Source organism: Pseudophryne corroboree, chromosome 9 (assembly GCF_028390025.1).
Source record: "Pseudophryne corroboree isolate aPseCor3 chromosome 9, aPseCor3.hap2, whole genome shotgun sequence".
In the NCBI taxonomy this organism is placed as follows: Eukaryota; Metazoa; Chordata; class Amphibia; order Anura; family Myobatrachidae; genus Pseudophryne; species Pseudophryne corroboree.
In genome coordinates, this window is record NC_086452.1 from 388,969,640 (window position 1) to 388,996,590 (window position 26,951).

The 26,951-nt window shown below is 45.9% G+C and overlaps 1 protein-coding gene across 6 annotated transcripts in view; it reads left to right on the top strand.

Annotated features, from left to right (window-relative positions):
• Positions 1-26,951, top strand: part of CACNA2D3 (calcium voltage-gated channel auxiliary subunit alpha2delta 3) — a 2,000,770-nt gene that overhangs the window by 1,364,145 nt on the left and 609,674 nt on the right. For all 6 annotated transcript variants that reach the window (XR_010186941.1, XM_063940834.1, XM_063940836.1 and 3 more), the window contains one exon: positions 16,744-16,827. Coding sequence is in view for 5 of the 6 variants with exons in the window: in XM_063940834.1 (XP_063796904.1) it covers positions 16,744-16,827 (84 nt within the window). In the remaining variant the exon portion in view is untranslated. The remainder of the gene's footprint in view (positions 1-16,743; positions 16,828-26,951) is intronic.

Consider the following 26,951-nt stretch of genomic DNA (forward strand, 5'->3'; position numbering starts at 1 on the left):
AGGCACTGGTGTGTATAACAGTTCAAACACCAGTACATTCCTGCAGGCACTGGTGTGCATAACATATTCAGCAGCCCAATACTCCTGTTGAAATTTTGTGGGAATATGGAGCATACCCCTCAAAATACGTTGCAACAGGTGGTCGATCAGGTGCAGGTCCTGACTCGTCAATTTAATGATTTGTCCATTAAAATGCACACCTCCCAGGCCGCTGGCGGAGCTCCCGCAGCAGCAGCACCTTCAGAGGTTAAGGAGCCGAAAGTAAATCTTCCGGATCGTTTTTCTGGAGATCGCTCGCAGTTCTTTTGTTTCAAGGAGAGCTGCAAGTTATATTTCCAGCTTAGGCCTCAGTCTTCTGGGTCAGAGATTCAGCGGGTGGGCATAGTGATTTCCTTGCTACAAGGAGACCCACAGGTCTGGGCATATGGGTTGCAGCCTGACTGTCCGTCGCTTAAAAGTGTTGATGCTTTTTATACGGCACTGGGCATGTTGAATGATGACCCTGACAAGACGGCCTCAGCCGAGGCTCAGATTTCGATCCTTAAGCAAGGGCGAAGGCCAGTTGAGGTTTACTGTACGGAGTTTCGGAGGTTGGCCCATGATACCCAGTGGAATGACCCAGCCCTGAGACACCAGTACCGAAGAGGTCTTTCTAACCAGATAAAAGACCAACTGGTACAATATCCCTTGCCTGATAGCTTGGATCAGCTCATGCAGTTATCCATCCGGGTGGATAGACGGCTGAGAGAGCGTAGGCTTGAAAGGGAGACCGAGGTTTCCTTCTTTCCCAAGGGAACCTCAGACTCTGAGGAATTTTCCGAGGAGCCTATGCAGATTGGGGCTACCCGCCTCTCCTCGCGTGAGAAGACGCGGAGGAGACAGCAGGGGTTGTGTTTGTACTGTAGGAATAAGGGTCATGTGGTAGTATCATGCCCAGAAAAGCCGGAAAACTTCAGGGCCTGAGGGTGATGGGAAATATCCTGTCAGGCCAGAAGTCAGAATTTCCCAAGAAGACTTTTATCATTCCGGTGACCTTGAAGATCCTCGGTCAAACTGTCAAGACTGAGGCCTTTGTGGACAGTGGGGCCGACGGGGTTTTTATGGACCGCCAATTCGCCCTGAAACACTCTGTTTCCTTAGTACCCTTGGCGTCGGAAATTGAGATTTGTGGGTTAAACGGGGAACCATTATCCCAGGGTAAAATTACCTCTTGCACTAGCCAGATTTCTTTGTTTATTGGAGCCACACACTCTGAAAAATTGTCCTTTTATGTGACTGTCTGTACTTTTGCCCCATTGGTGTTGGGGTTACCCTGGTTAAGGGCCCACAATCCTCAATTTGACTTGGTCTCTGGGGAGATTCTTAGTTGGGGTACTGATTGTTTCAGGAGTTGCTTGAGCCTTCCAGTCAGGCTCTCGCAGCTAAGTTTGCCAGGATTGCCAGGGTGTTATGCAGATTTTGCGGACGTGTTCTCCAAAAAAGTTGCAGAGGTACTACCTCCCCATCGCCCCTATGACTGTGCCATTGATTTGTTGCCGAATGCTAAGCTTCCCAAGAGCAGGTTGTACTCCCTGTCACGTCCTGAGACTCAGGCTATGGCAGAGTACATTCAGGAGAACTTGGCTAAAGGATTTATCAGACCTTCACAGTCTCCAGTTGGGTCGGGGTTCTTCTTCGTGGATAAAAAGGACGGTTCATTGCGACCCTGCATCGACTTCAGGGAATTGAACCGTATCACGATTAAAAACTCATACCCACTGCCTCTCATTTCGGTCTTGTTTGACCAGCTTCGTACTGCCACCATTTTTTCTAAGATTGACCTACGCGGTGCGTACAATCTAATCCGAATAAGAGAGGGGGATGAATGGAAGACTGCCTTTAATACCCACTCAGGGCATTATGAATATTTGGTGATGCCTTTTGGGCTCTGTAATGCCCCGGCAGTCTTCCAGGATTTCATGAACGATGTGCTCAGGGAATATTTGGATAGATTCTTAGTTGTATACTTAGATGACATCCTAATCTTCTCCCATTCCCTGGAGGAACATCGGAAGCATGTACGCTTAGTCCTCCAGAAACTCAGAGACCACCGGCTTGGGGCGAAGCTGGAGAAGTGCGAATTTGAAGTTCAGCAAATCGCATTTCTAGGATATATTATCTCCCCAGAAGGTTTCCAAATGGAGGGTTCCAAGGTACAGGCAGTCCTGGATTGGGTGCAGCCCACTAGTTTGAAGGCGCTTCAGCGTTTCCTGGGCTTTGCAAATTTTTATAGACGATTTATCGCTGGATTTTCGTCTATAGTGGCGCCCTTGGTGGCACTCACTAAGAAAGGGGCGGATGTTGCTCACTGGTCTCGTGAGGCCAAAGCGGCTTTTGCCCGTCTCAAAAGGGCATTTGTCTCGGCCAAGGTGCTGCGACACCCAGATCCAGAGCGTCCTTTTGTGGTGGAGGTGGATGCCTCTGAGATGGGTATTGGGGCAGTGCTCTCTCAGATGGGAGTGTCTGATAATCGCCTTCATCCCTGTGCTTACTTTTCCCGTAAATTTTCGCCTGCCGAGATGAATTATGACGTGGGTAACCGGGAATTGTTGGCTATTAAGGATGCACTCGAGGAGTGGAGACACTGGCTTGAGGGGGCTAAGTTTGTGGTCTCAATTCTCACCGACCATAAGAATTTGGCATATTTAGAGTCAGCGAAGCGTCTCAATGCCTAGCAGGCACGATGGGCTTTGTTTTTTGCTCGCTTTAATTTTTTGATAACATATCGCCCTGGGTCAAAAAACATCAAGGCTGATGCGCTCTCGCTGAGTTTTGCTCCAATCCAGGAGACCACCGAGGAGCCGTTGCCCATTGTGTCCCCATCATGTATTAAAGTGGGCATTACCCAGGACCTCTTGTCATTAGTCCTTAGAGCACAGGAGCAGGCTCCTCCAGACCTTCCGGTAGGTCTTTTGTTTGTGCCTCCTAGGTTAAGACAGCGAGTGTTCCTGGAATTCCATGCCAAGAAGTCGGCAGGTCACCCGGGTATTGCCAGAACTCGGGAGTTGCTATCTAGGGCGGTGTGGTGGCCCTCGGTGGCTAAGGATGTGGATCAGTGGGTTCGGGCATGTGACATCTGTGCCCGAAATAAGACTCCTAGAGGGGTTCCTGTTGGCCCATTACATCCACTCTCTATTCCATCTAAGCCATGGACCCACATTTCAATGGATTTTGTTGTGGACTTGCCCAAATCCTCTGGGATGACAGCCATCTGGGTTGTCGTTGACAGGTTTTCGAAGATGGCGCACTTTGTTTCACTGGTTGGGCTGCCATCGGCCAGACGCCTGTCTGAATTATTTATGCTGCATGTTGTGCGCCTCCACGGGTTGCCACTTGATGTGGTCTCTGACCGCGGATCCCAGTTTGTGGCCAAATTCTGGAGGGCATTTTGTTCCGATCTCCAGATTTCTGTCAGCTTGTCGTCAGGCTACCATCCGCAGTCTAATGGGCAGACTGAAAGGGTGAACCAGACCTTGGAGCAGTTCCTCAGGTGTTATGTCTCCAAGTGTCAGACTGACTGGGTTGCTCATCTGTCAATGGCGGAGTTTGCCTATAACAACGCGGCTCACTCTGCTACAGGGATCTCTCCCTTCCTTTGTGTGTATGGGCATCATCCTAAGGCCAATTCTTTTGACCCCCTGGACTCCACGCCTGGTGGTTCCTCTGTCGTTTCGGTCCTTAGAGGTATTTGGAGGAAAGTGAAGAAAGCCCTTGTGTCTGTGTCATTAGTGACCAAAAGGGTTTTTGATAAGCGGAAAAGACCCTGCAGCTTCAAATTAGGAGACTTCGTCTGGTTGTCTACCAAGAATTTGAAGTTGAAACAGCCATCTCATAAGTTAGGCCCCCGGTTTGATAAAGCTAAATATTTATCTTATATAATATCCTTTATGAGGTCTAAGAACACTGTACGCTATCTACGTATGAAGTACCGTAAGGGTACGCTAGTTGCGTAACAATCGCTTAGCCGTGATCGAGACGCTCAAGCGTCACGTTCACTCAAGGCCAAGAGATCACAGGCAGGCACGTTATTGGCTGTTGACTAACGTAATGATTCGCTATAGCGTAGCGGACGCTCGGGACCACGAGGAGATCACCAGCGGCGCTGACGCTCACTATATTAAACCTTTATATCTAAACCATAAACAGTGTGTTGTGCGGTAAAACCTTAGTGTAATGATAGAGTGTAAATGCAACACAGAATAACCTTATTACCTTTAAAGCTGCTTGAGCGTCACCGACGCTCTGAGAATACTTAATACTATAAGAAACACACAGATACCGTGCTCAGGGTCCAACGCCTAATATATATATTATGAATGCTATACTTGCAAAAGAATTAAACACAATACAAGTCATACACTACAATATAACATAGACTACCTAACCAGATAACTACACAGGAAATATAATACAATACTATTTAAGGGAAAATGAGAGAGAAAGATGAGGAGAGAGAGAGAGAGAGAGAGAGATTGAGAGAGATTGGCTCAGAATAACAAGAAGAACAATATGATTGCAGAGAAGCTTACACATGTGAGGAACAATCGCTGCGCAGTTATTCAATGCTGAGAATCTTTGTGGAGAAAATACTTGACCTTACCCATACTGGCTGTCCCTATATACACACCCTACAATACCGCATGGGACAGAAGCTAGACTCCATTTTGAGAAAACTCCCATGAAGACTGCAACACATGGTTGAAAGGGGGGGGGGGGAAACACCCGGCAGCAGCCATTTTAGTTTTGCAGGTCCAAACACATGGCACTCTCTACTACACCACAATCACATAGCAGAAGACACAAGACTCCATTTTATTCCAAAATGTCCAAGCCTCAGAACAATGCATATGCTCTGATTCTACAATTCCAAACCATCTAAATCACCCTTCACAATTTCAATCCAACTTCCTAGAACCATCCCATTCACTTTCACATTCCAAACAACTTCAGCATCTCAATAACCAGAGCAAATTCATCACAAGACCAGATCACAATGCAACCACACATCTCAGCCTGCCATTGCCACAAGCACATGCCCAAACGCAACTGCATGGTGGTATTTATGATTAACAAGATATATTATAACAAACCAGCACAATCTATTCTAAATCACCATAGGCAAACAAACACCACAAATGCTATGCCACAGGCTGTCCAATGTCCCAGCTACCATCACAGACTCCCAGATCCATCACACAAACACCCAACAATCACACAACCAAGCCACAATATCCTATTTAAACCAGAAAGCAATCTGTCTATATTTCCTTATCTAGCCATTTGAATTCTATACTTAGCCTTTAGTTTGGAGGATGTCCTGGGGATGTAGCCTCCATGCTGCTGGGTGCCAGGTAGCTGTGTGAGTGAGTGAGTGAGTGAGTGAGCCCTGTGATCTCCAGTGGGTATATCATACCCTCATTCCAGCTGTGGGGGTGTGTCAACAACAAGGTGTGTGTGTCCCTCACAGCATGTGAGCCAGCTGCATCAGTGGCCTTGGTTATGCAAAACAATGGGTGATGACCAACACATTCCTGTCTTGTGGGAAGCTATTGTTTGGCGAATACTATCTCACTGTCTACTCTCAGTTGAGACAATGACATCTCAGCAATCATTCTTCTGGAGACAAATCCTAACCCATTGGTAAACACAGGTGTTGGCCCTCCTCATTGAGTCTCAAAGCTCAGTGTAATTAAAGGCTATTGTACTCCGTCTGCGGGAAAGATACTGATTCGGAATACAATTAATCTTCAATTACTATTCCTGTGCTTTAGCTATGCATATGAAGATGTGAAGCCCTCACAACATGCAAACTATTGTTTGGGGGATCTCTAAGGTCAAAGAGCCATTTGAGACCCACTGATACCTGTTGGACTCAGGGGAATATTAACTTATAAAATACATTATATGGTTGAATTATGTAACGATTGAGTCGCACGCTGGGCACACAGAAACTCTACCGTAAATGCGCATACAGTGCGCCTGCGGGTGCACGTAACAGCGGGTAGTCGCACGCACGGGAGAGCGCCCGCATGCGCAGCGCGGACATGTATGAGGTGCAAATATGGCAGTGTGCATAGTGATATTTTTCTGACTTTGACAGTCCACTCTTTGGCAGTCAATAATAACTGCCACTTCCTAAAACATTTCAAAAGGAGAAAAATATATGTCAAGTGTAAATACATTTCCATGGTTGGGTTGGGGAGGAGAAAGAGAAGGTGTGAAAAGGGTATGACCTAGTGAGATAGCAAAAGCATGTGTGTATGAATCCATGTTTGGGGGTCATGTATCATCGTGCCGTACGTGTTTTAAATCAAGCTTCGAGGTATTGCGAAGTATACATTTGAATTCCTTCTTATCCCGCGGTACGGGTCTGTGGATGGGCTGTCAAACTTTACCGAGCTCTTTTCGGCTTTGGTTGTAACAAAATGGGGGAGCACATTTTAGTTGATGATACATGAATGGGGGAGATATGTGATTGCTGATATCTGTGCCTGTATTCCCTATCGACTATGTGTGTCCATTACCTGAGGGTTGTAGAAATGAAGAAAAGACATAATTACGGTAAATGCGGTGGTATTCTATGTCAGGTAAATGAACATTCGTCGATTGAGGTCTTGTTTGGTGTCTGTTGATTGCAGTCTTCTTTGTGCTTTTGCTCATAAGGTGCGAGCAAAAGCTGTCAATGTCCATAGATTTACAAAAGTGTTGGGCTAGCGTAATTTTAAAATTTTCTAGGGAAACTGGGGATCCATGGCATAGTTCATCAAAAATCTGTGTATAAGGTTGTCAGTACTTCTTCTTTAATCCATCTGTTGTCTGTATATCGGCTCATCAAATTCCTCGTCCAAGTGGGTCTTTTTACCTTGGAAGAAAACGGAAAAACAAGTGAAAGAAACGGACCGTATAATCGCATTTTCATTACATCATTGTTTCCACCATTGGGTCATAACTCAAATTCATTGGAATTACAGTTTCCTCACTCCTCAAACTCATTACCTCAGGTAGTACTTTTCCAATATAACACAATCCTTCAGAGTTTGGGGCAAGCCACTTATACGCCTTCCTCCCGCATATGAAATATGCATCATCGGGGAGAACATATGGGACGGAGTAGGACATAACCATGTTACACATCTTCCATGTGAAATCTCCTAATCCTAATTCTCCCATCTGCTTAGTACACGTATCAGTTTGTACGATATGTGCACAGTATCCTAGTGATACCTCTCCAACTCTCGTAATCCTATTTCCTAAGGTATACCTATATCGGAAAGATTTTCCTCTACTGGCTATGTGGCGTATAAGCTCTGTATCTGTAGGCTTTCTATCTGCTCTATGCGAAAAGGTCATGGTTTGGTTACTCCATGACACTTCCCAATTTCCCGGCTTTCGGGGATTGGAGATGTTAAAACCTAATAGGGACCTATCCACATGGTATTGGTGGAGCTTCAAACTAGGAGGGCTGGAGATATTAAACCTCCTGTCCACCGGCCTCCCACCCTTTAGCTCAAGTACCTCCCCTACCGTTAAAGGAAATGGTACTAGCCCTGATTTGCTATGACCTTGAGGTGCTTGAGAGCATACCCAACAATCTGTTTTATTTAACACATTACCCACTAAGGAGTGATAGTCACTCAATGGATGCCGGTCCGTATGGATATTAAAACTGGATTGGCATTTCTTAATGCACCCATCCTCAACTACGTTGTTACAGAGCCTACAGATACAGTTTTCTTCAGCTAATAATCCTTAAAAGAAAAATGTTTACAAATAACATGGCTGCTAGATCGTTTCCGGTACTCGCCTTTGCTTGGTGATTGGGTTGCTATTGGAAATTTACACCTCCATCTTTATCATCAGGACCTTTCTGGATCCTTTCACGACCTCACTGGTACTCTCACCGAAACAGACTGCTCTGGTCAACATCATGGTCAACAGGAAAATCCATATCACAGTCTCTTGGGGCAAGTCCGTCTTACAGGAGGAGAAAAGAAGAAATTTGTAATGGGGTACAGAAAATCAGTTTGAGGGGGAAGAGAGACTTGTTACGATAATAAGTTCTCTAGTCTTGTTGTTCTTCTTGTTCTGCTGTCTTCTCAAAGGTGCTGTCTCTCAGTCTTCCAAACGAACATTCCGGTGATGCAATATTCTTTCAAATCAGCGATCTCTCTGTAAGGAGCAAAAATCTTGCATTACCATTTGTCTAACTGATGTGTAACATACCATCTTTAAAACATGAAAACATGAGTGAGAAGAGAGAAAGAAAAAAAAAAAAAAAAAGAGAGAGAGAACACTTCATATGCATATATATATTACATAAATCTCCAATAACCAACAATACAATAGGAAAAGAGAAAAAAAACATTTTTCAAACATTTTTCAAACATTTTTTTAAACATTGTCAGATCGTCAGGCTGTCATATCTACATGTCCAATGGTTTCTTTGCGCCGTCCCTCCCCCCAGCACCATACTCCACTTTCTGTATCTGGCCAGGATACATTGATGCGGATAGGTCATGCTGGGGTTTGGTAGACTTCTGCAAAGACCAAGTGGATATGCAATGTTTGAGTTCTTACCAATAATCGTCAGAGATGGGGAGATAGAGAGAGAGAGAAAAAAAACATTTCACAGATACATTTACAATGTTTCACCTGGTCATTCCTGTGTCTTCAGGGAATGACCTCCCAATTTATTAACCGTTACCTCAGGCTTACCATCAGTTCTAATGATCACCTTTCCTGACTATATATTATGGGTGTGGCCCAAAATTCTTCCTATATGATCCCTGATTATAATTTGGTGTGTCCTAACTTTTGCTCATTTTCATGTCTAGGGGGTCTGATTTTATGTGGGCTGTTGCAGTTACTGGCATAATGCCCTTCTCTTTTGCACAGATCACAAATCCTTAAGTTCCTCCATGTGCCAATGGCCTGGGGTTTTGGTTGATTTGATGCCTCCTCAAACGCTTGGATGCTCATCACCATCAACCGCTTTCCCTGTACTTCTCTGACTCCTTGGATACCCTGATTATGTCGTTGTCTAGGGGGTTCATATACCTTTTGTGAATCTTTGATCATACACTTAGATCTTTCCTAGGATCTGGGTAATCAGACATGATTGATCTCAATTCTGTCCGGGACCAGGGATGGCGCATTGCACTGTCCTTGACGGGAATGGTTCCCTGATCGTCAGTCTTCCCATTGGGGACTGTGATCACCCTGACAGGACTAAACTCAATTACATCACCTTGTTTTGGTCTTACAATATGGGGTACATTTGTTTGTGCGTGATATAAAACATTGTACGTACCTGTGGACACGACCTCACCTGACCCTCCGTTAGGGGGTTTGATTATTGCCTTTACCAATTTGGTCGCGTCCACCTGGATGTCTTGTAGGATGGCTTCTGGAAGAGGTGCCGACATCGTTCTGGGCTCACTTTCTTGTTGGTAATCCTGAGGGAAGTTTAACATGGGGTGCGACTTGCACAGGTTAACATTTGTAATTTTTACACTTTCATTTTCATAAACATTATTACATTTAACACTTTCATTCTTAATACAGTTACTAAGTGCATTTTTATCGTATAACATTGTGCCATTTCTCTGCAACCATAATCCTCTCCATTGCCATGTCTCTCCTCTCAAGATGAAAGTTAGGTAAGTCAATTAAATCTCTTTGTAATTCACCTTCCTGTTGCCATAACTGCAAATGATCATAATGCTTGATTCGTCTCTTTGCTGATTTAATGAGACCTATCCTTCTCCTTAAATTCGTTAACACTTCTAGGCTGAAGCTACCTACTCTTGGGAATTTCTCCCCGTCATGTCTAGTCATTCTCTCCCATTCATCACATAAACTTTCTGTGTGACTTTCGTATTTCTCACACATTACATACCTTGCCGACCCAATTGGTCGGTTCACTGAATCAACCCGAACCGAGGTTGATCGCCCCCTACCTGAACAAGTGGCCCCCATAGTTCGAAAGTGTTGCTTTATTCAGCCAACCCTTACGCAAACCAAAATGTTCAAAATAGGCTGACGGTGGCGGTTTACCGAGTACCCCACTCACTCGCCCACGCCGACCAATACGACCTGATCACACCGATATGGTGCTGGCGTACTCGACCTAGGGCCCCTGCGACCTGAACCTCTATTTACTGGAACCTGTGAGGGTGATCCGAAGAACACTTACTCTTTCCAGTAACTATTGGTTGCTGGATAGTTCCTGAGTGAGCAGCGAGCTTCCCTTAAAATAAAAAAAAATTACACAAATCACGTTAGAATGTACAAATAGCGTTTGTGACCCCTTTACTCTAATGGTACTAGGTCAGATTACTAACTAATGTACACAATTACGTGCGGTACAATCGTTTAGTGCACAAGCAACTAATCTTATGTACTGAGCGACCAACGGAATCGAAAATTTCGGCTGCGAATTCCTTCAGCCAGAGCTTATATGGCCTATATGGGTGTTGCACCAACCCTTTCTTGGTGTTGTGCCTGTGGACTGTATAGCGGACTTCCTTGTCTGCTGTACCTGAACCTGCTGGTCTGTTATGACCTCCTGGTCTGTTACAGTATGACCTCCTGGTCTGCTACACTCTAATGCTCAAATTGTATATTTAACCAGGGATGCCTCCCTAGCCACCATGTACGTCACTTACACGCATGTACCTCACGAGTACTCGACTTTTCTTGTGGTTCAACCTTAAAAATTGTAAAAACAAACACTCACTCACCGCATATACACTTTTGTTTCTATTTCTATTTCTGCGCAGAAATTTTTCTTTAGACCAGATGTGTTACCAATTAGGAGAAGGATCTGTTAATTTAAATTTGGAATGTTAAACTAGATTTGTGCGATTTATCGCCTGGCGTTATTTACCGCGTGGCGCTACTTATCGCGTTGAGAGGAGAGGAGAAAAACTTGTGTTTTGAGTTACGTGGGCGTACCCGGACGCTCCGTTGCGTAATTTACGCTGCGTGCGTCGGCCTTTGGTTTGCGTGCACAAATCTCAGTTTTTGTTAGAGACACGTGTACGCAAAATAAAGATCCACCGTAACACAATTTATATGTTTATCAATGTAGATGATCCTTGATCATCTACCGCACACCACACTGACTTCGCCTTATCTCCCAGGCAAAAACTGTGTGTTTGTCTATACTTTAACTATGTTACCTTTACTCTTAAACTATAAAATAGCGGCAAATCTCTTTTAGCACGTTTATCAATGCAAATGGCAAACAGGAAGGTGAGATATGTGAAAGTACACAGATGAAAATGCAATTCTAAATTTAATCTAATAACATACATTGATGTAAGCACAGACATATAGACATTTAGACCTTATTCAGTGCTTCTAATTTGCATATGAATTGCTTTTTAACTACAGTAACTCTGTAAAAGGCGATTTATTTCAACACTGCTAGGGAACCTAACCAGTCACACAGGTTCATCTGCATTTCAATGGCCATCCTGCACCAAGCAGAGTAGGGTGGTAAGGAAACCAAAAGAAAAAAAAAAAAAAAAAAAACAACAACTTTGTTTTATCTGTGTATCGTTCTTAAATCAAATATTTAATTTATTATTAACTGTTATTAAACTGTATCTGAACTACTTATGATTGACTATGATATGGACTAAACAAATGCATTGAAAAAAAACTCATTAAATGATGATTTCTTTTTGACAGTGGATGGCTGATTATTTCTTGAAAATCAGCCATTTTAGGGGGGAAAAAATTTGACCTTCCCAAAATGGCCGCTGCTCCTCCCCCTTCCACCTCCATGAGGGTCACACAAAATGGGGGACAGACCATGCGGCCTCTAGTCACAAAGAAAGTCATCATTCAAACTCCTAAAGTTATTCTAGGCCTGAGTTTTTTTTTTTTTTAACTATATCAAGGCTATGCAGCAAATGTACTTTTAAACCTACTTAAACAGATAAACCATCCAATCTGCGTGCGTTGTTCTTACCTCCGGTTCCCGGATTCCTTCAGCACCCTTTACTAAGAGAAGCAGACGCTTATCCCGACAGCACCACGAGGAATACAACCTCCCGCCCTTTGCTGATGGATAATGTCTGCTGTAATTACCTAGCAGAGATATGTGAAGGACTGGACGAGCTCGCAATTGATAAAGCTAAATATTTATCTTATATAATATCCTTTATGAGGTCTAAGAACACTGTACGCTATCTACGTATGAAGTACCGTAAGGGTACGCTAGTTGCGTAACAATCGCTTAGCCGTGATCGAGACGCTCAAGCGTCACGTTCACTCAAGGCCAAGAGATCACAGGCAGGCACGTTATTGGCTGTTGACTAACGTAATGATTCGCTATAGCGTAGCGGACGCTCGGGACCACGAGGAGATCACCAGCGGCGCTGACGCTCACTATATTAAACCTTTATATCTAAACCATAAACAGTGTGTTGTGCGGTAAAACCTTAGTGTAATGATAGAGTGTAAATGCAACACAGAATAACCTTATTACCTTTAAAGCTGCTTGAGCGTCACCGACGCTCTGAGAATACTTAATACTATAAGAAACACACAGATACCGTGCTCAGGGTCCAACGCCTAATATATATATTATGAATGCTATACTTGCAAAAGAATTAAACACAATACAAGTCATACACTACAATATAACATAGACTACCTAACCAGATAACTACACAGGAAATATAATACAATACTATTTAAGGGAAAATGAGAGAGAAAGATGAGGAGAGAGAGAGAGAGAGAGAGAGAGAGATTGAGAGAGATTGGCTCAGAATAACAAGAAGAACAATATGATTGCAGAGAAGCTTACACATGTGAGGAACAATCGCTGCGCAGTTATTCAATGCTGAGAATCTTTGTGGAGAAAATACTTGACCTTACCCATACTGGCTGTCCCTATATACACACCCTACAATACCGCATGGGACAGAAGCTAGACTCCATTTTGAGAAAACTCCCATGAAGACTGCAACACATGGTTGAAAGGGGGAGGGGAAAACACCCGGCAGCAGCCATTTTAGTTTTGCAGGTCCAAACACATGGCACTCTCTACTACACCACAATCACATAGCAGAAGACACAAGACTCCATTTTATTCCAAAATGTCCAAGCCTCAGAACAATGCATATGCTCTGATTCTACAATTCCAAACCATCTAAATCACCCTTCACAATTTCAATCCAACTTCCTAGAACCATCCCATTCACTTTCACATTCCAAACAACTTCAGCATCTCAATAACCAGAGCAAATTCATCACAAGACCAGATCACAATGCAACCACACATCTCAGCCTGCCATTGCCACAAGCACATGCCCAAACGCAACTGCATGGTGGTATTTATGATTAACAAGATATATTATAACAAACCAGCACAATCTATTCTAAATCACCATAGGCAAACAAACACCACAAATGCTATGCCACAGGCTGTCCAATGTCCCAGCTACCATCACAGACTCCCAGATCCATCACACAAACACCCAACAATCACACAACCAAGCCACAATATCCTATTTAAACCAGAAAGCAATCTGTCTATATTTCCTTATCTAGCCATTTGAATTCTATACTTAGCCTTTAGTTTGGAGGATGTCCTGGGGATGTAGCCTCCATGCTGCTGGGTGCCAGGTAGCTGTGTGAGTGAGTGAGTGAGTGAGTGAGCCCTGTGATCTCCAGTGGGTATATCATACCCTCATTCCAGCTGTGGGGGGGTGTCAACAACAAGGTGTGTGTGTCCCTCACAGCATGTGAGCCAGCTGCATCAGTGGCCTTGGTTATGCAAAACAATGGGTGATGACCAACACATTCCTGTCTTGTGGGAAGCTATTGTTTGGCGAATACTATCTCACTGTCTACTCTCAGTTGAGACAATGACATCTCAGCAATCATTCTTCTGGAGACAAATCCTAACCCATTGGTAAACACAGGTGTTGGCCCTCCTCATTGAGTCTCAAAGCTCAGTGTAATTAAAGGCTATTGTACTCCGTCTGCGGGAAAGATACTGATTCGGAATACAATTAATCTTCAATTACTATTCCTGTGCTTTAGCTATGCATATGAAGATGTGAAGCCCTCACAACATGCAAACTATTGTTTGGGGGATCTCTAAGGTCAAAGAGCCATTTGAGACCCACTGATACCTGTTGGACTCAGGGGAATATTAACTTATAAAATACATTATATGGTTGAATTATGTAACGATTGAGTCGCACGCTGGGCACACAGAAACTCTACCGTAAATGCGCATACAGTGCGCCTGCGGGTGCACGTAACAGCGGGTAGTCGCACGCACGGGAGAGCGCCCGCATGCGCAGCGCGGACATGTATGAGGTGCAAATATGGCAGTGTGCATAGTGATATTTTTCTGACTTTGACAGGTTCATCGGCCCTTATAAGATCACCAGGGTTATCAATCCGGTGGCATTTCAGTTAGTTCTGCCCCGTTCTTTGGGTATCAATAAAACATTTCATTGTTCCCTTTTAAAACGGGTGATTAGTAATCCTTCTTCCAGAGGAAAACCTTCCCCTCTTCTGATACGTGGCCAGAGGGAGTTTGTTGTTGAAAGGATTCTTGACTCCAAGATGGTTCGGGGGTGGGCTGTCATTTTTGGTGCACTGGAAGGGGTATGGCCCGGAGGAGCGGTCGTGGGTGCGCAGTTGTGATCTTCATGCCCCCAGACTGATACGCTCTTTCTTCTCGCAGTTCCCCGATAAACCCGGTGGTAGGGGTTCTTTGACCCCTCGTCAGAGGGGGGGTACTGTTAGGGTCTCCTGCCCTGTGCTGCCACGTCGTCATGGCAACCGGGAGACAAGTGCTAGCGGAGTAACCTGAGCGCAGCTGATACTCCGGTTCGGGTCTTTTGCTGTGCAGTGGTTACAGGCATGGGATCCGGTGCTGGTTTTTGTGCTCACAGTCTGTGAGGTCTGAGGGGGGCGTGGACAGCACCTGCTTTATAAGGCCTCTTCTCAGGTTAAGCAGATGCTGCTGAATCTTTGTTGGTTAGTCAGTTCCTGAAAGTTAGCCAGTACTGTGTAGCTTTGTATTTTGTTGTTGCTTACTGCAAATAGGCCTGGGCATTTGGTACTACACTCTGCCAATCCAGACCTAGCAGTAAGACTGGAGTCAGTCGTTTAGCCTGCTGAGGTTCTTTTGCTATTCTGTGAACCCAGCAGGTTTGTGGCTGTACTTTCAGACCTGCCTGCATAATCCTCTCTCACTGTGCAGGGCGTCCATGTGTCAGTTTAGTGGCAGTAAGCTGAACCTGGGCCCTGCAAGTGAGAATTAGGATTGTGGAGACTCTCCTTGTGTCTATTATTCCATCTCTGACCAAGGAGTTTACTGCCACACCCGTTGGTAACCCTTTAGGGTTTTGCTGTTGCCCTTAGCAACAGCATTTCGGGTTCTCTACGTATTAAAACACAACATCTTGCTTTTTCCATCTGAGCATTTCTAATACTAGGGAGACACCCAGTTTCTTAGCCTCTGGGCTTCTCTGTTCACTCTGTGTTGGTTTTGTTACCCTATCACCTTCTGTGTACGTTATGTCATATTTCCCAGTCTGTCTGTGAGTTCATTTGTTTTGCATCCCTCTCTGTTCAGACACCAGTACATTCCTGCAGGCACTGGTGTGTATAACAGTTCAAACACCAGTACATTCCTGCAGGCACTGGTGTGCATAACACGTGCTTCACAATGAACTGCATCATCATAGCCCCGTCCCCTCTTCACAATACCGGTAGTAATGGCAATGTGTAGTGGGGTACGGGACCATGATGATGTAATCACATCATCGTGCCCACCTTCCAGTGACATCCACCCCCGCACTAAGGCGAGGGGGCAGCCAGGAAGCCGTTAAGTTTGTCCCAGTCTAAGGGCTGCAGATTGCAATAGTTATTTTCACTTTTTGTGTTTGAGCCAGAAAGAACCATGAGGGCGGTATTCTATTCTTTCTGCCCTCTTCCACACCCATTCTGTTTCTGCTGACGGGCGTGGTATCATGATTTCAGCTTGCTACCCTGAGGCTCTTTATGCAGCTGGACCTGATTACTAAGGGCGCGATATGCGCAAAAACGGGTATCACTTTAGAAAGGAGATTGGGCGTGATGTATAATTTAAATAACCGCCCTTTGTATCCCCTGTGATAATAAAGTGGTATCTGCAACATTCTATTTTCATTCCTGAACACAATAAGAAATGTATTAAAGGTTACACTTAATAGACAATTAAAAAACCAACAATCTGTAACTATGGAAACCTGTCTTACATCATGAGATAAACATGTTTTACTATTATACGCAGTAGAATTCCTGATATGAAGGCCACAACAGGGAATAGGTGAACTGTAATGACTGTATTAGACTTTTACAAAATTAACAAGTCCAGTGCAATTTCAGATATACAGTAGGGGCAGATGTATTAAGCTGGAGAAGGGATATAGCAGTGATCAGTGGAAGGTGATAACGCACAAGCCAATCATTATGGGTTTAAAAAATGACAGTTAGGAGCTGATTGGCTGGTGTGTTACCACCTTCCATTTATCACTTCTTTATCACTGCTTTATCACTTCTTCAGGCTTAATACATCTGCCCCATATTTTGTTCTTGTCACTAGTGTACACTTTACACTATGGGTCAGATAGTCACCAAGTTAAATTATTATTTATTTATTTATTTTTTATGACTTTCCAATAGTATGAAGAAGGAAAGAAACGCAGGAAACCAAATTACAGCAGCGTGGATTTATCAGAAGTGGAATGGGAAGACCGAGATGATGTGGTAAGTTGTAGTTTCACCAATGTGAAGCTGATTTATTATTATTATTTATTGGAGTGGCCAAATAACGTTTGTAGCATGCCTTGTCCCCCCTGGGAGCACTAGGCTGCCCCCAGCCCCCTTCCACTCCACACCCATTTAATGCCACATATACCTGTTGCGGGTCTACGCTGCATTGCAGGAGCAAATATCAGCAGCACACTTCCTAACTGAGGCCAGTGAATATCCATACTGGTAGATCGTGGTCATAGGACAACAGTATTACATGCTGATCATGATAACAGATCATTTTGAGCTAAAACACAGAAATTTGGTATCAGTTTGTTTTTTAACATTGGTATTAAAATAAAACATTCAACATTATTAGCAAAATCGAAATGGAATTGGCGCCACAGTGTGTATTTGTATCTGCTCTTTAAGGAGCTAGACCCTTGGACTAGTCTGCAAAAGGAATGGCGCTGATAGGAACGCTTATTACATTTATTCATATATCCATTAGAGATTTTATAAAACACCCTGTAATTCTGTTTGGGGCAATACCCCTGGTTCCCATGAATGTGAGTCATTTATGAAAGTGGTGTCTGTGACACTGTGATACTCAATTGATACTCAATGGAAACGCTAGTTACCGCATATTTTATGTAACGTGCCATTCATCATTAGGGCTGCGATAAGACCACCTAATATTGGGGGTAATTCTGAGTTGATCGCAGCAGGATCTTTGTTAGCAATTGGGCAAAACCATGTGCACTGCAGGGGAGGCAGATATAACATTTGCAGAGAGAGTTGGATTTGGGTGGGTTATTTTGTTTCTGTGCAGGGTAAATACTGGCTGCCTTATTTTTACACTGCAATTTAGATTGCAGATTGAACACACCACACCCAAATCTAACTCTCTCTGCACATGTTATATCTGCCTCCCCTGCAGTGCACATGGTTTTGCCCAATTGCTAAAAAATTTCCTGCTGCGATCAACTTGGAATTACCCCCATTCAGCATACTCCGAAATCTTAATCTTAGTTATCAGAGTTGGTCTGCAAGAACAAATGTCATCTTCAAATGGCGTTTGTTCTCGGAGCCCTGCTCCTTCCTATGAGAAGAGGGAACCGAGTGGATCCCTCCGCCGCCTCCTCACTCTGCGACCAGCGCCTCCGCGCATGTGTGATCTCAGGTCAGACATGCACAGACACCGGCGATGGGAATGGTAAGTATTGCTGCTACAGAAGTAGCAGTGTTATTGATCACTGGGAACAGCTGCTTTTTGGAGCAGATGTCCCAGCACCATTGCAATGCTGAATTGCTCCAGTGATAATATCCCCTGCCACGAGTTGGATACTTAATCATCGGAGCTATGTAATACAGGAATGTATAAACAGAGGATTAAAGTTGAAACAACAGTTTGTTTGTAATTACAGTCAAGTGAATATATGTTCTACTATGTTCTTTGTTTTCTACATATACCTGTCTCTTTTTAAATAATTACAGGCTACATTGCATCAAAACATATAAAAAAGAAAAAGTAAACAATGAAATGGAATTAAGATTACAGTGGGCCTGAATAATGATTGTATGGAATTGCCCAGCTGCAAGGAAGCGGCTGCGCAAGTCCGTGTCATTAAAATTCGAATGCAGCAGGGGGCGTCTATAGGAGATAGACACATCCTGTTAGCATTAGCGAGATCTAAGTGCTGCGTCTGAGGTTGCAGCCTCGGATCACCATCACGACTATTGCGAATAACAGTCACGATTGTCGATAGTTACAGGCACCGACCAGAGGGTCCGGACACCCAGCCTAAGTCATGTTTGTAGCAATTGCGATTGTTTAGGCTTTGGAACAGCTGATCTTAGCAAATGAAGCTGCCACCCAGAAAAGATGATAAACGCTCACCGGAGCCTTCACAAACTTATGTGCAACTGCATACACATACGCAGACTATACACAAGAATGAGGAGCATCGACGGCTAGGGCTGACCTATGGTCACGCAGACTGGAAGTGGCAGTAGTGACCCTAGTGCCATGTTTCTCTACGTACAGCTGAAAGCAGATACAAGCCCCAAAATAGCAGTGAAATGCCTGTGTGTTTGGCACCACTTCCCGTTCACTCCCCCAAACTGTCAATCACTCTGCATTAAAGATCTCAGTGCAAGCAAGATTGCAGAGGCACCTTGTTGCACGCGCAGTGCGATCGCAGCCCATGCACAGTCTGCCAATAATCGCTCCATTGCTGCGAACATCAGTATTGTGTGCAAACATGAATTAGGCCCACACAGGAAGTCTGCGTTGTCCCGTCACGCCTTCAAAACTGGGACCCCCTGCAGCTGACAGGGGGCTGAGTGAGACCCATTCTGCGCATGTGCAGACTCCGAAACGGTTACTCTGAAACAGAAGCGGTCCCCGAAATCCCTTACACTACCGATTCTGCCACAGTTATTACTAGGGGCAGAGGTTTACACTGCTGTGTCTAACTCTACAGTGTTACTCCGAATCCATCAGCTGAGTTCACACATGCAAAGCCAGAGGGGTGAAGCGATCCCTCTTCATATCCTGGACTCTGGGCTGTCTTAAAAGCAGTGTAGGCCCCTGGGCAAAGCAATGCACTGAGGCCCCTGCCCATCCTCCAGCGGTAGGGTTGGGGTGGTGCTGGGGGTGCTATAAGCTGCAGCTTTGATGTCCCGTGGGTGGTAGGGGATCTTCCGCTCAGCATGTGTGACCTGGAGCAATAATTTCTGTTGGGAATTGGGCTTAATAAAGGGGCTCCAGTACATGGTTTCCAGGGTGGTAAGGGGTCTTTAATACACAGGGGAGGGGTGGATAGTGGAAAGGGTTTAATATTCATAATTTTCCGGTGGGAGGGCAGCTTGACTGCAGATATCTCCAGTTTCTGGAAATAGATTTCTTAGCTTTTAAAAAACTAGAGTCCCACCTTTCAGGAGGTACTGGGAACTTGGGGATCAGGGTTCAGGAGCCAGTGCAATCCACCGATGAACATATAAAAATGCATACTAGGCGTGTGGAGCTGGAGCAGGGACCAGCTGCTGGAAGGCTGATAAAGTATCTCTGGTTCTGGGCATATTAGAGAAAAGCTGCCAGTGTCCACCGAAAGGGGAGAGTCCCATCTTTTGGAGTTTACCTTTAGAAAAACTCTATGGGGTATATTCAATTGAAGTCGTATCCATTCTGACATGCATTTGTCGGAATGGATCCGACAAGGGCTATTCAATGCCAATTTCAATTCGACTTTAACAAAAGTCGAATTGAGATGAGGGAGCCGAGAGGAGGAGACGGGGGGGGGGGGGGGGGGGGGAGGGGAGACGCGGGAAGACGGGGGAGAGCAGCGCTACAGCAGCGTTGTAGGAGGATGTGGAACCACCACCAGACCTCACGGCAGCGGGCACCCGGCTCCAGCAAGCGTAACCTCGCTTTCTGGAGCCGGGTAGACGCTGCCATGAGTGGTGCTTGTGACACATCCTCCATCATATGCTGTGCTGTAGTGCTGCTCTCCCCCATTTCCCCGCGGCTCTCCCCCGTCTCCCTCCCGTCTCCTCCTCTCAGCTCCCTCATTTCAATCCGACTTTTTTAAAAGTCGTATTGAGATGGTCGGAAACAGAGCCAAAACCTGTCGGATTTGGCCCCGTTTCCAACAGAAGCATGCGGATCAGCAGAAATTCAGCTGATCTACGTGCTTTCTGACAACTCGAATTCTACTTGGATAAAAAAAGCCGGGGATTGAATAGGTCGGAACCCCTTCCGACCTGAAAAAGTCGAAAACTGACGTCTTTCCGACAGGACGGCAGTTTCGACTTCATTTGAATATACCCCTATGTCAGACAGAAACAGAACCCGAGATATCTGACTGGGAAGAGCAATTAACAGGCTCGGATGGGGACCACTGCTTTGAAATCGGATATCTCCAGTTCCCCATGGCCGATTTTCAAAAATCTGATACCGCTGGAAAAAGGGGACCCTCAGCTACTAGCCTAGGTCCCTTCGGTAACTGCCCATTAAGCCCATGCGAAAAGACGGCCCTGCCTGGACTTCCTTCCCATAGGAAGGAGCGGGGCTTTGGGAACAATTGTAAAAATTAGGCAAAGTGCAGCAAACGTTTGTTCATACAGACCAGCAAGGTAAGCACACATATGACTGTTAGGAGGTAGAAACACTTAGGCACTGATGATGACAAAGACTTGCAGTGAAGTCGGCACATGTGCTCCGTTGCAGGGGCATACACTTTGCCAGATGTATGTCACTCTACATGAGTGTGGAAACACGCTGTTTCTGCTGCGGGGTACACTGGGCTCCACAAGGAATAGACATAGGGGTGTAGAGTAGGATCTTGAGCCGAGGCACCAACAGGCTCAAAGCTTTGACTGTTCCCAGAATGCACAGCACTGCCTCCTCTATAACCCCGCCTCCCTGCACAGAAGCTCAGATTTGTAGTTGGTGCTGCAGTAAGCAGGCACATAACAGAGGGGCTGCTCCAGGCAGCCCTAAGAAGAGCTTTTTTTGAAGAAAAAAGTGAAGACTTCAAGGGCAGCAGCGGTGGTAAATGTCAGAAGACATTCACTGCTGCAGCTCCAGCTCTCCCGAGCCCTGGTTGCCGGGTAACTACAGCAGGAGGCTCCGGTTTTCTTCACGTCAGGCACACACGACTGGGGCTCTCCGGGATCGTGTGGCCGCGCTTTGGGAGGTGGTGAGTGGGTCTCGCTTGCGGGACCCGTTCTTTATCGCGATCTGGCGCGGTCAGTGGGAGGCGGGCCGCGCGCGCTGGCGGTGGACACTGTGGCAGTACAGGCGATCCCACTAGAACACCAGGGCATGGGTGCAGGTCAGGTTTTCTCTCTAAACCATTTTCAGTAGCCCACAGTACCCCGTGGTTTTGCCAGCAGGGGGATAAGGCTTAGAACTGAAGCCCCTCCCCCAGCCCCAGGGCACCATTTCCCGCAAATGTTCCCGCCCTGGAGCTGCATATCTGTCTCTCCCTCACTCCCTGTCAGTGTCTAGGCGCCATTATCCCTCAGCTTCACTGTTCCTGGGACTGCTTGGGCAAATCCTCCTGTGTAAAGCCACCTGGTTGTCAGTGCTGTGACTTTACATGACACTTGAGTATTCTACCTGCCTTTTTAGACAGTGCTAGTTAAGAAAGAGTGCATTTAGTCAGGGTTTTCTAGTACAATTACCCTGTGATATACAGTACATCCGGTTCTTACTGTGTAGTGTTATATCTATTGACTATATAGCTATATATATAAGCTAGTCCAGTGCAGTATTATTGTTAGTAATAACCTCTGCATTGTACAAACTGTGACTATATGTGTGTGCATTAGATAGCTGAGTGGTGTCCATTTCCTGTCTTTCACTCAACTTGCTATCCCTATATTCTATAACCTGAGGGTGCGTCAGGTTTTATATTGACATAGGATTTTCACAAAGATATACTTTACTACGTATTTTTCTCTGTGATTTAGTCACCATATCTCTCCTTTATCTCTGCTAGTGCTGACTACACTGCGCTGGGGTTTGGGTAAGAGGTATTATGCTGCTGCCAATTGTACTGTGTTACCTGATACTGCAAGTTATATCATGTCTGCTTCTGAGGGTAACGGTTCTGGGGCTGAACACACTGCCGGTGTTGCTGAAGCCACAGATCACTATGGGGGGAATATAGCAGCTGTGGGCTCTGGTTATGGGGGCTCCTGCCCGCCAGTGGGACTGTGGCAATGGAGGTACATAATGACCCACCGTGGGCCGCTTTTTCCACGCTTCTGCATACGCTAGTTCATAAACTAACACCCCCTATGGGACCCTCAATGCCGGTACAACCGTATGTGGTCCCTGCAGCTAACCCACCGTGGACGGACGATTTATCTGCTCAATTGAAGAAGTTGAACCAGTCCCTGACTACAAGAAAGTCTGACCATCGCTCGCCTAAGTCCAAGAGGTCCTCTAAGCGAGCGCTTGTCTCCTCACAATCCACTGCTGTCACTGACACCTCGTCTGATGAAGACGGCACTTACACTGACCCCACAGGTTCTGACTCAGATACTGCTGATGGGGAGGGTAGTTCACATGTGGATGTTCCTGATCTTTTGGAGTCTATTAAATTAATTCTACAGATTACGGATGATCCCGAGCCATCCGTCCCTCCTAAGAAACCAGATAGGTTCAAGCAGTTAAACAAGTTTTACCTCACTCTGATCACCTAGTGGATATACGTCAGGAACCCTGGGAAAACCCGGGTGCGAAGTTTGTGCCTCAAAAGAGGATGCTGGCTCGCTATCCCCTCGCACCAGAGCTGTCTAAGAATTGGGAAACGCCTCCTCCAGTAGACTCACATGTGGCTAGGATGGTGGTTTCCTCAGCTCTGCCTGTCACTACCGTCACGTCTCTAAAAGAGCCTACGGATAAACGTGTGGAGGGTTGTCTTAAAGCGATCTACACCCTCACGGGTGCTGCACAAAGGCCCACTATTGCAGCAACATGGGCTGCAGAGGCTATTGAAGCATGGGCCTTGGAGTTAGAAGCTGAAATCTCTTCTGACCATGCTAGACAATGCTTGTCATATATTGTCACAGATTCTCGCTATATTAAAGAGGCGGATTCTGATCCTGGTATCCTAGCAGCCAAGGCCTCTACTATGTCAGTCCTGGCTCGCCGGATATTGTGGCTGAGATCCTGGTCTGTGGATCTGGACTCTAGAATAACCCTGGAGGTACTCCCTTTCAAGGGAGATATTCTGTTTGGGGAGGACTTAAATAAGATAGTGGCTGACTTGGCTACTGCCAAAACTGCCTGTCTGCCAAGTACCGCTCCTTCTGTGTCGAAGGCTAATGGTACTTCCTTTCGCCCCTTTCGTCCTTCAGGTAAAGCAAAAGGTCAGTCGTACAACAAGCAGGTCCGCACTTCCAAACCTGGTAAGCCAAAGCCAAAAAGAGCCTGGGCGGCCCGTCAGCCAGCTTCCAAGGCCAATAAGCCTGCCGCATGACGGGGCGGGCCTCCCCCTGGGGGATCCCAGGGTGGGGGGCCGGCTTCTAGGGTATACCCAGGAATGGTTGAAGACCACTTCAGACGCCTGGGTACGAGAAGTCGTCACTCGAGGTTACGCCATAGCCTTCAAAAACTGACCCCCTCATCGATTTTGCCAGACAGACATCCCGTTGGACCAGACAAAGGCAAACACTCTGCAATCGGTGGTACAGACCCTCCTGGATACAGGAGTCGTAGTACAGGTGCCTCTTGCGCAGAGGGGCCGGGGGTACTTTTCTCTGCTGTTTCTAGTCCCCAAACCGAATGGGTCCTCCTGGCTCATTCTCAACCTCAAGGCATTGAACAGGTTTGTGAAGGTTTCCAAGTTCCGTATGGAAACCCTTCGCTCTATAGTTTTGGCCTTGGAACCTGGGGACTACATGGTCTCCCTGGACATACAGGATGCTTACCTGCATATTCCTATAGCAGCGTCACATCAGCAATACCTGAGGTTTGCTATTGGCAACCTCCATTACCATTTTCGGCGTTACCTTTTGGTTTAACAACGGCTCCGTGAGTCTTCACAAAAGTTATGGCGGTGATGACGGTGGTACTCCGCTGTCAAGGGGTCAGGATACTGCCGTATCTGGACGACTTGTTAATCCTGGCAAATTCCCCAGAACTTCTCCTGCGTCATCTGGATATGACGGTCCGGTTTCTACAAGCCCACGGGTGGCTCATCAACTGGAAGAAATCCTCCCTGATCCCTGCTCAGAGCATGGTGCATCTGGGAGCGCTATTGGACACTCACAACCAGAGGTTGTTCTTGTGTCAGGAGAAAGTCCTGAAGCTTCAGAACAGGATTCATTGTTTCCTTTCTCGTCCGCAAGTGTCGATACATTCGGCGATGCAGGTGCTGGGCCTCATGGTATCAGCATTCGACATGGTGGAGTATGCTCAATTCCATTCTCGTCCTCTCCAGAGGCTGATTCTAGCCAACTGGGATGGCCTGCCTCACCGGATCAGGTCTCAAATGATCTAATTGACTCCGGAGGTCCGTCTGTCGCTGCTCTGGTGGCTCCAGGACCAACAATTGTGCAGGGGCCGTCCCTTCTGGATACCCAACTGGGTCCTGTTGACGATAAATGCCAGTCTAAGAGGTTGGGGCGCAGTGCTGGAGCAACACTCCCTTCAGGGTCGGTGGACCAAGGAGGAGTCCCTCCTCTCAATCAACATTCTGGAATTGCGGGCGGTCTTCAATGCATTAATCCTAGCCCAGCATTTAATTCAGAACCGTCCTGTTCAAGTGCAGTCGGACAACGCCACCACAGTGGCTTACATAAATCATCAAGGCGGCACTCAAAGCTGTTTGGCAATGAAGGAAGTCTCACGGATTTTACATTGGGCAGAACGCCATCTACCGGCCATATCGGCAATATTCATTCCGGGAGTCCTGAATTGGGAAGCGGACTTTCTCAGTCGTCAGGACGTACATGCCGGCGAGTGGGGCCTCCATCCAGAAGTGTTTCAACTCCTAGTGGAAAAGTGGGGCCTTCCAGACGTGGATCTGATGGCGTCTCGACACCATCACAAGGTTCCGGTCTTCGGAGCAAGGACAAGGGATCCTCAAGCAGCATTCGTGGAAGCGCTGGCGGTACCGTGGAGGTTTCGGCTGCCGTACGTGTTCTCTCCGGTGTCACTCCTGCCCAGGGTAATTCGGAAGTTCAAGCAAGAAAAAGGACTTCTGCTTCTCATAGCTCCAGCGTGGCTCAGACGGCACTGGTTCTCAGACCTGCAAGGCCTATCGTCAGAGCGTCCAATTCTACTTCCACAACGCCCAGACCTCCTCGTTCAGGGCCCCTGTGTCTACCAGGACCTATCCCGGCTGTCTTTGACGGCGTGGCTCTTGAAGCTTCCGTCTTAAGGGCTAAAGGGTTTTCTGAGGTGGTCTTTCAAACTATGTTGCGGGCCTGGAAACCAGCTTCGGCTCAGATTTACATAGAATCATAGAATTTGACGGCAGATAAGAACCACTTGGCCCATCTAGTCTGCCCCTTTTTTTTATCCTTCAGGTAACCTCAACCCTTTTTGAACCTTAATTCTTTATAAGGATATTCATATGCCTATCCCAAGCATGTTTAAATTGCTATACAGTCTTAGCCTCTACCACCTCTGGTGGGAGACTATTCCACTTATCCACTACCCTTTCTGTGAAGTAATTTTTCCTTAAATTTCCCCTGAACCTCTCCCCCCCCCCTCCAGTCTCAGTGTATGTCCTCGAGTTCTAATATTTCTCTTCCTTTGAAGAATGTTTCCCTCCTGAACTTTGTTAAGACCCTTGATATATTTGAAAGTTTCTATCATGTGCCCCCTTTCCCTTCTCTCCTCCAAACTATACATGTTAAGATCTTTTAGCCTTTCTGGGTACGTTTTGTGATGTAGGCCATGCACCATATTAGTTGCCCTTCTTTGTACACTCTCTAATGTATTTATATCCTTCTGGAGATATGGTCTCCAGAACTGGACACAGTATTCCAGATGGGGCCGCACCAATGACCTATACAGTGGCATTATCACTTCTTTTTTCCTACTACTGATTCCTCTCCCTATGCAACCAAGCATTTGACTTGCCTTTCTCATTGCTTTGTTGCATTGCTTTCCTACCTTCAAATCACTTGAAATAGTGACTCCTAAATCCCTTTCCTCCTCAGTAGTTTCCATTATAGTACCCTTGATACTATATTTAGCCTTCGGGTTTTTGAGACCCAAGTGCCTGATTTTGCATTTTTTAGCATTTAACTGTAGTTGCCACGTTCTTGACCATTTTTCAAGCCTACCTAGGTCATCAATCATTTGTTTTACCCCTCCCGGTGTGTCTACCCTGTTGCATATCTTTGTATCATCTGCAAAAAGGCATACCTTCCCTTCATTACCATCTGCAATGTCACCAACAAATATATTAAAGAGAACTGGACCAAGTACAGATCCCTGGGGTACTCCACTGGTAACATTTCCCTCCATATATTGCACTCCATTAACTACAACTGTCTGTTTCTTATCCTGCAACCAGGTTCTTATCCATTTAACTGTTTTATAATCCACCCCCACGCTTTCAAGTTTATTTAGCAATCTGCGATGTGGGACAGTGTCAAATGCCTTACTA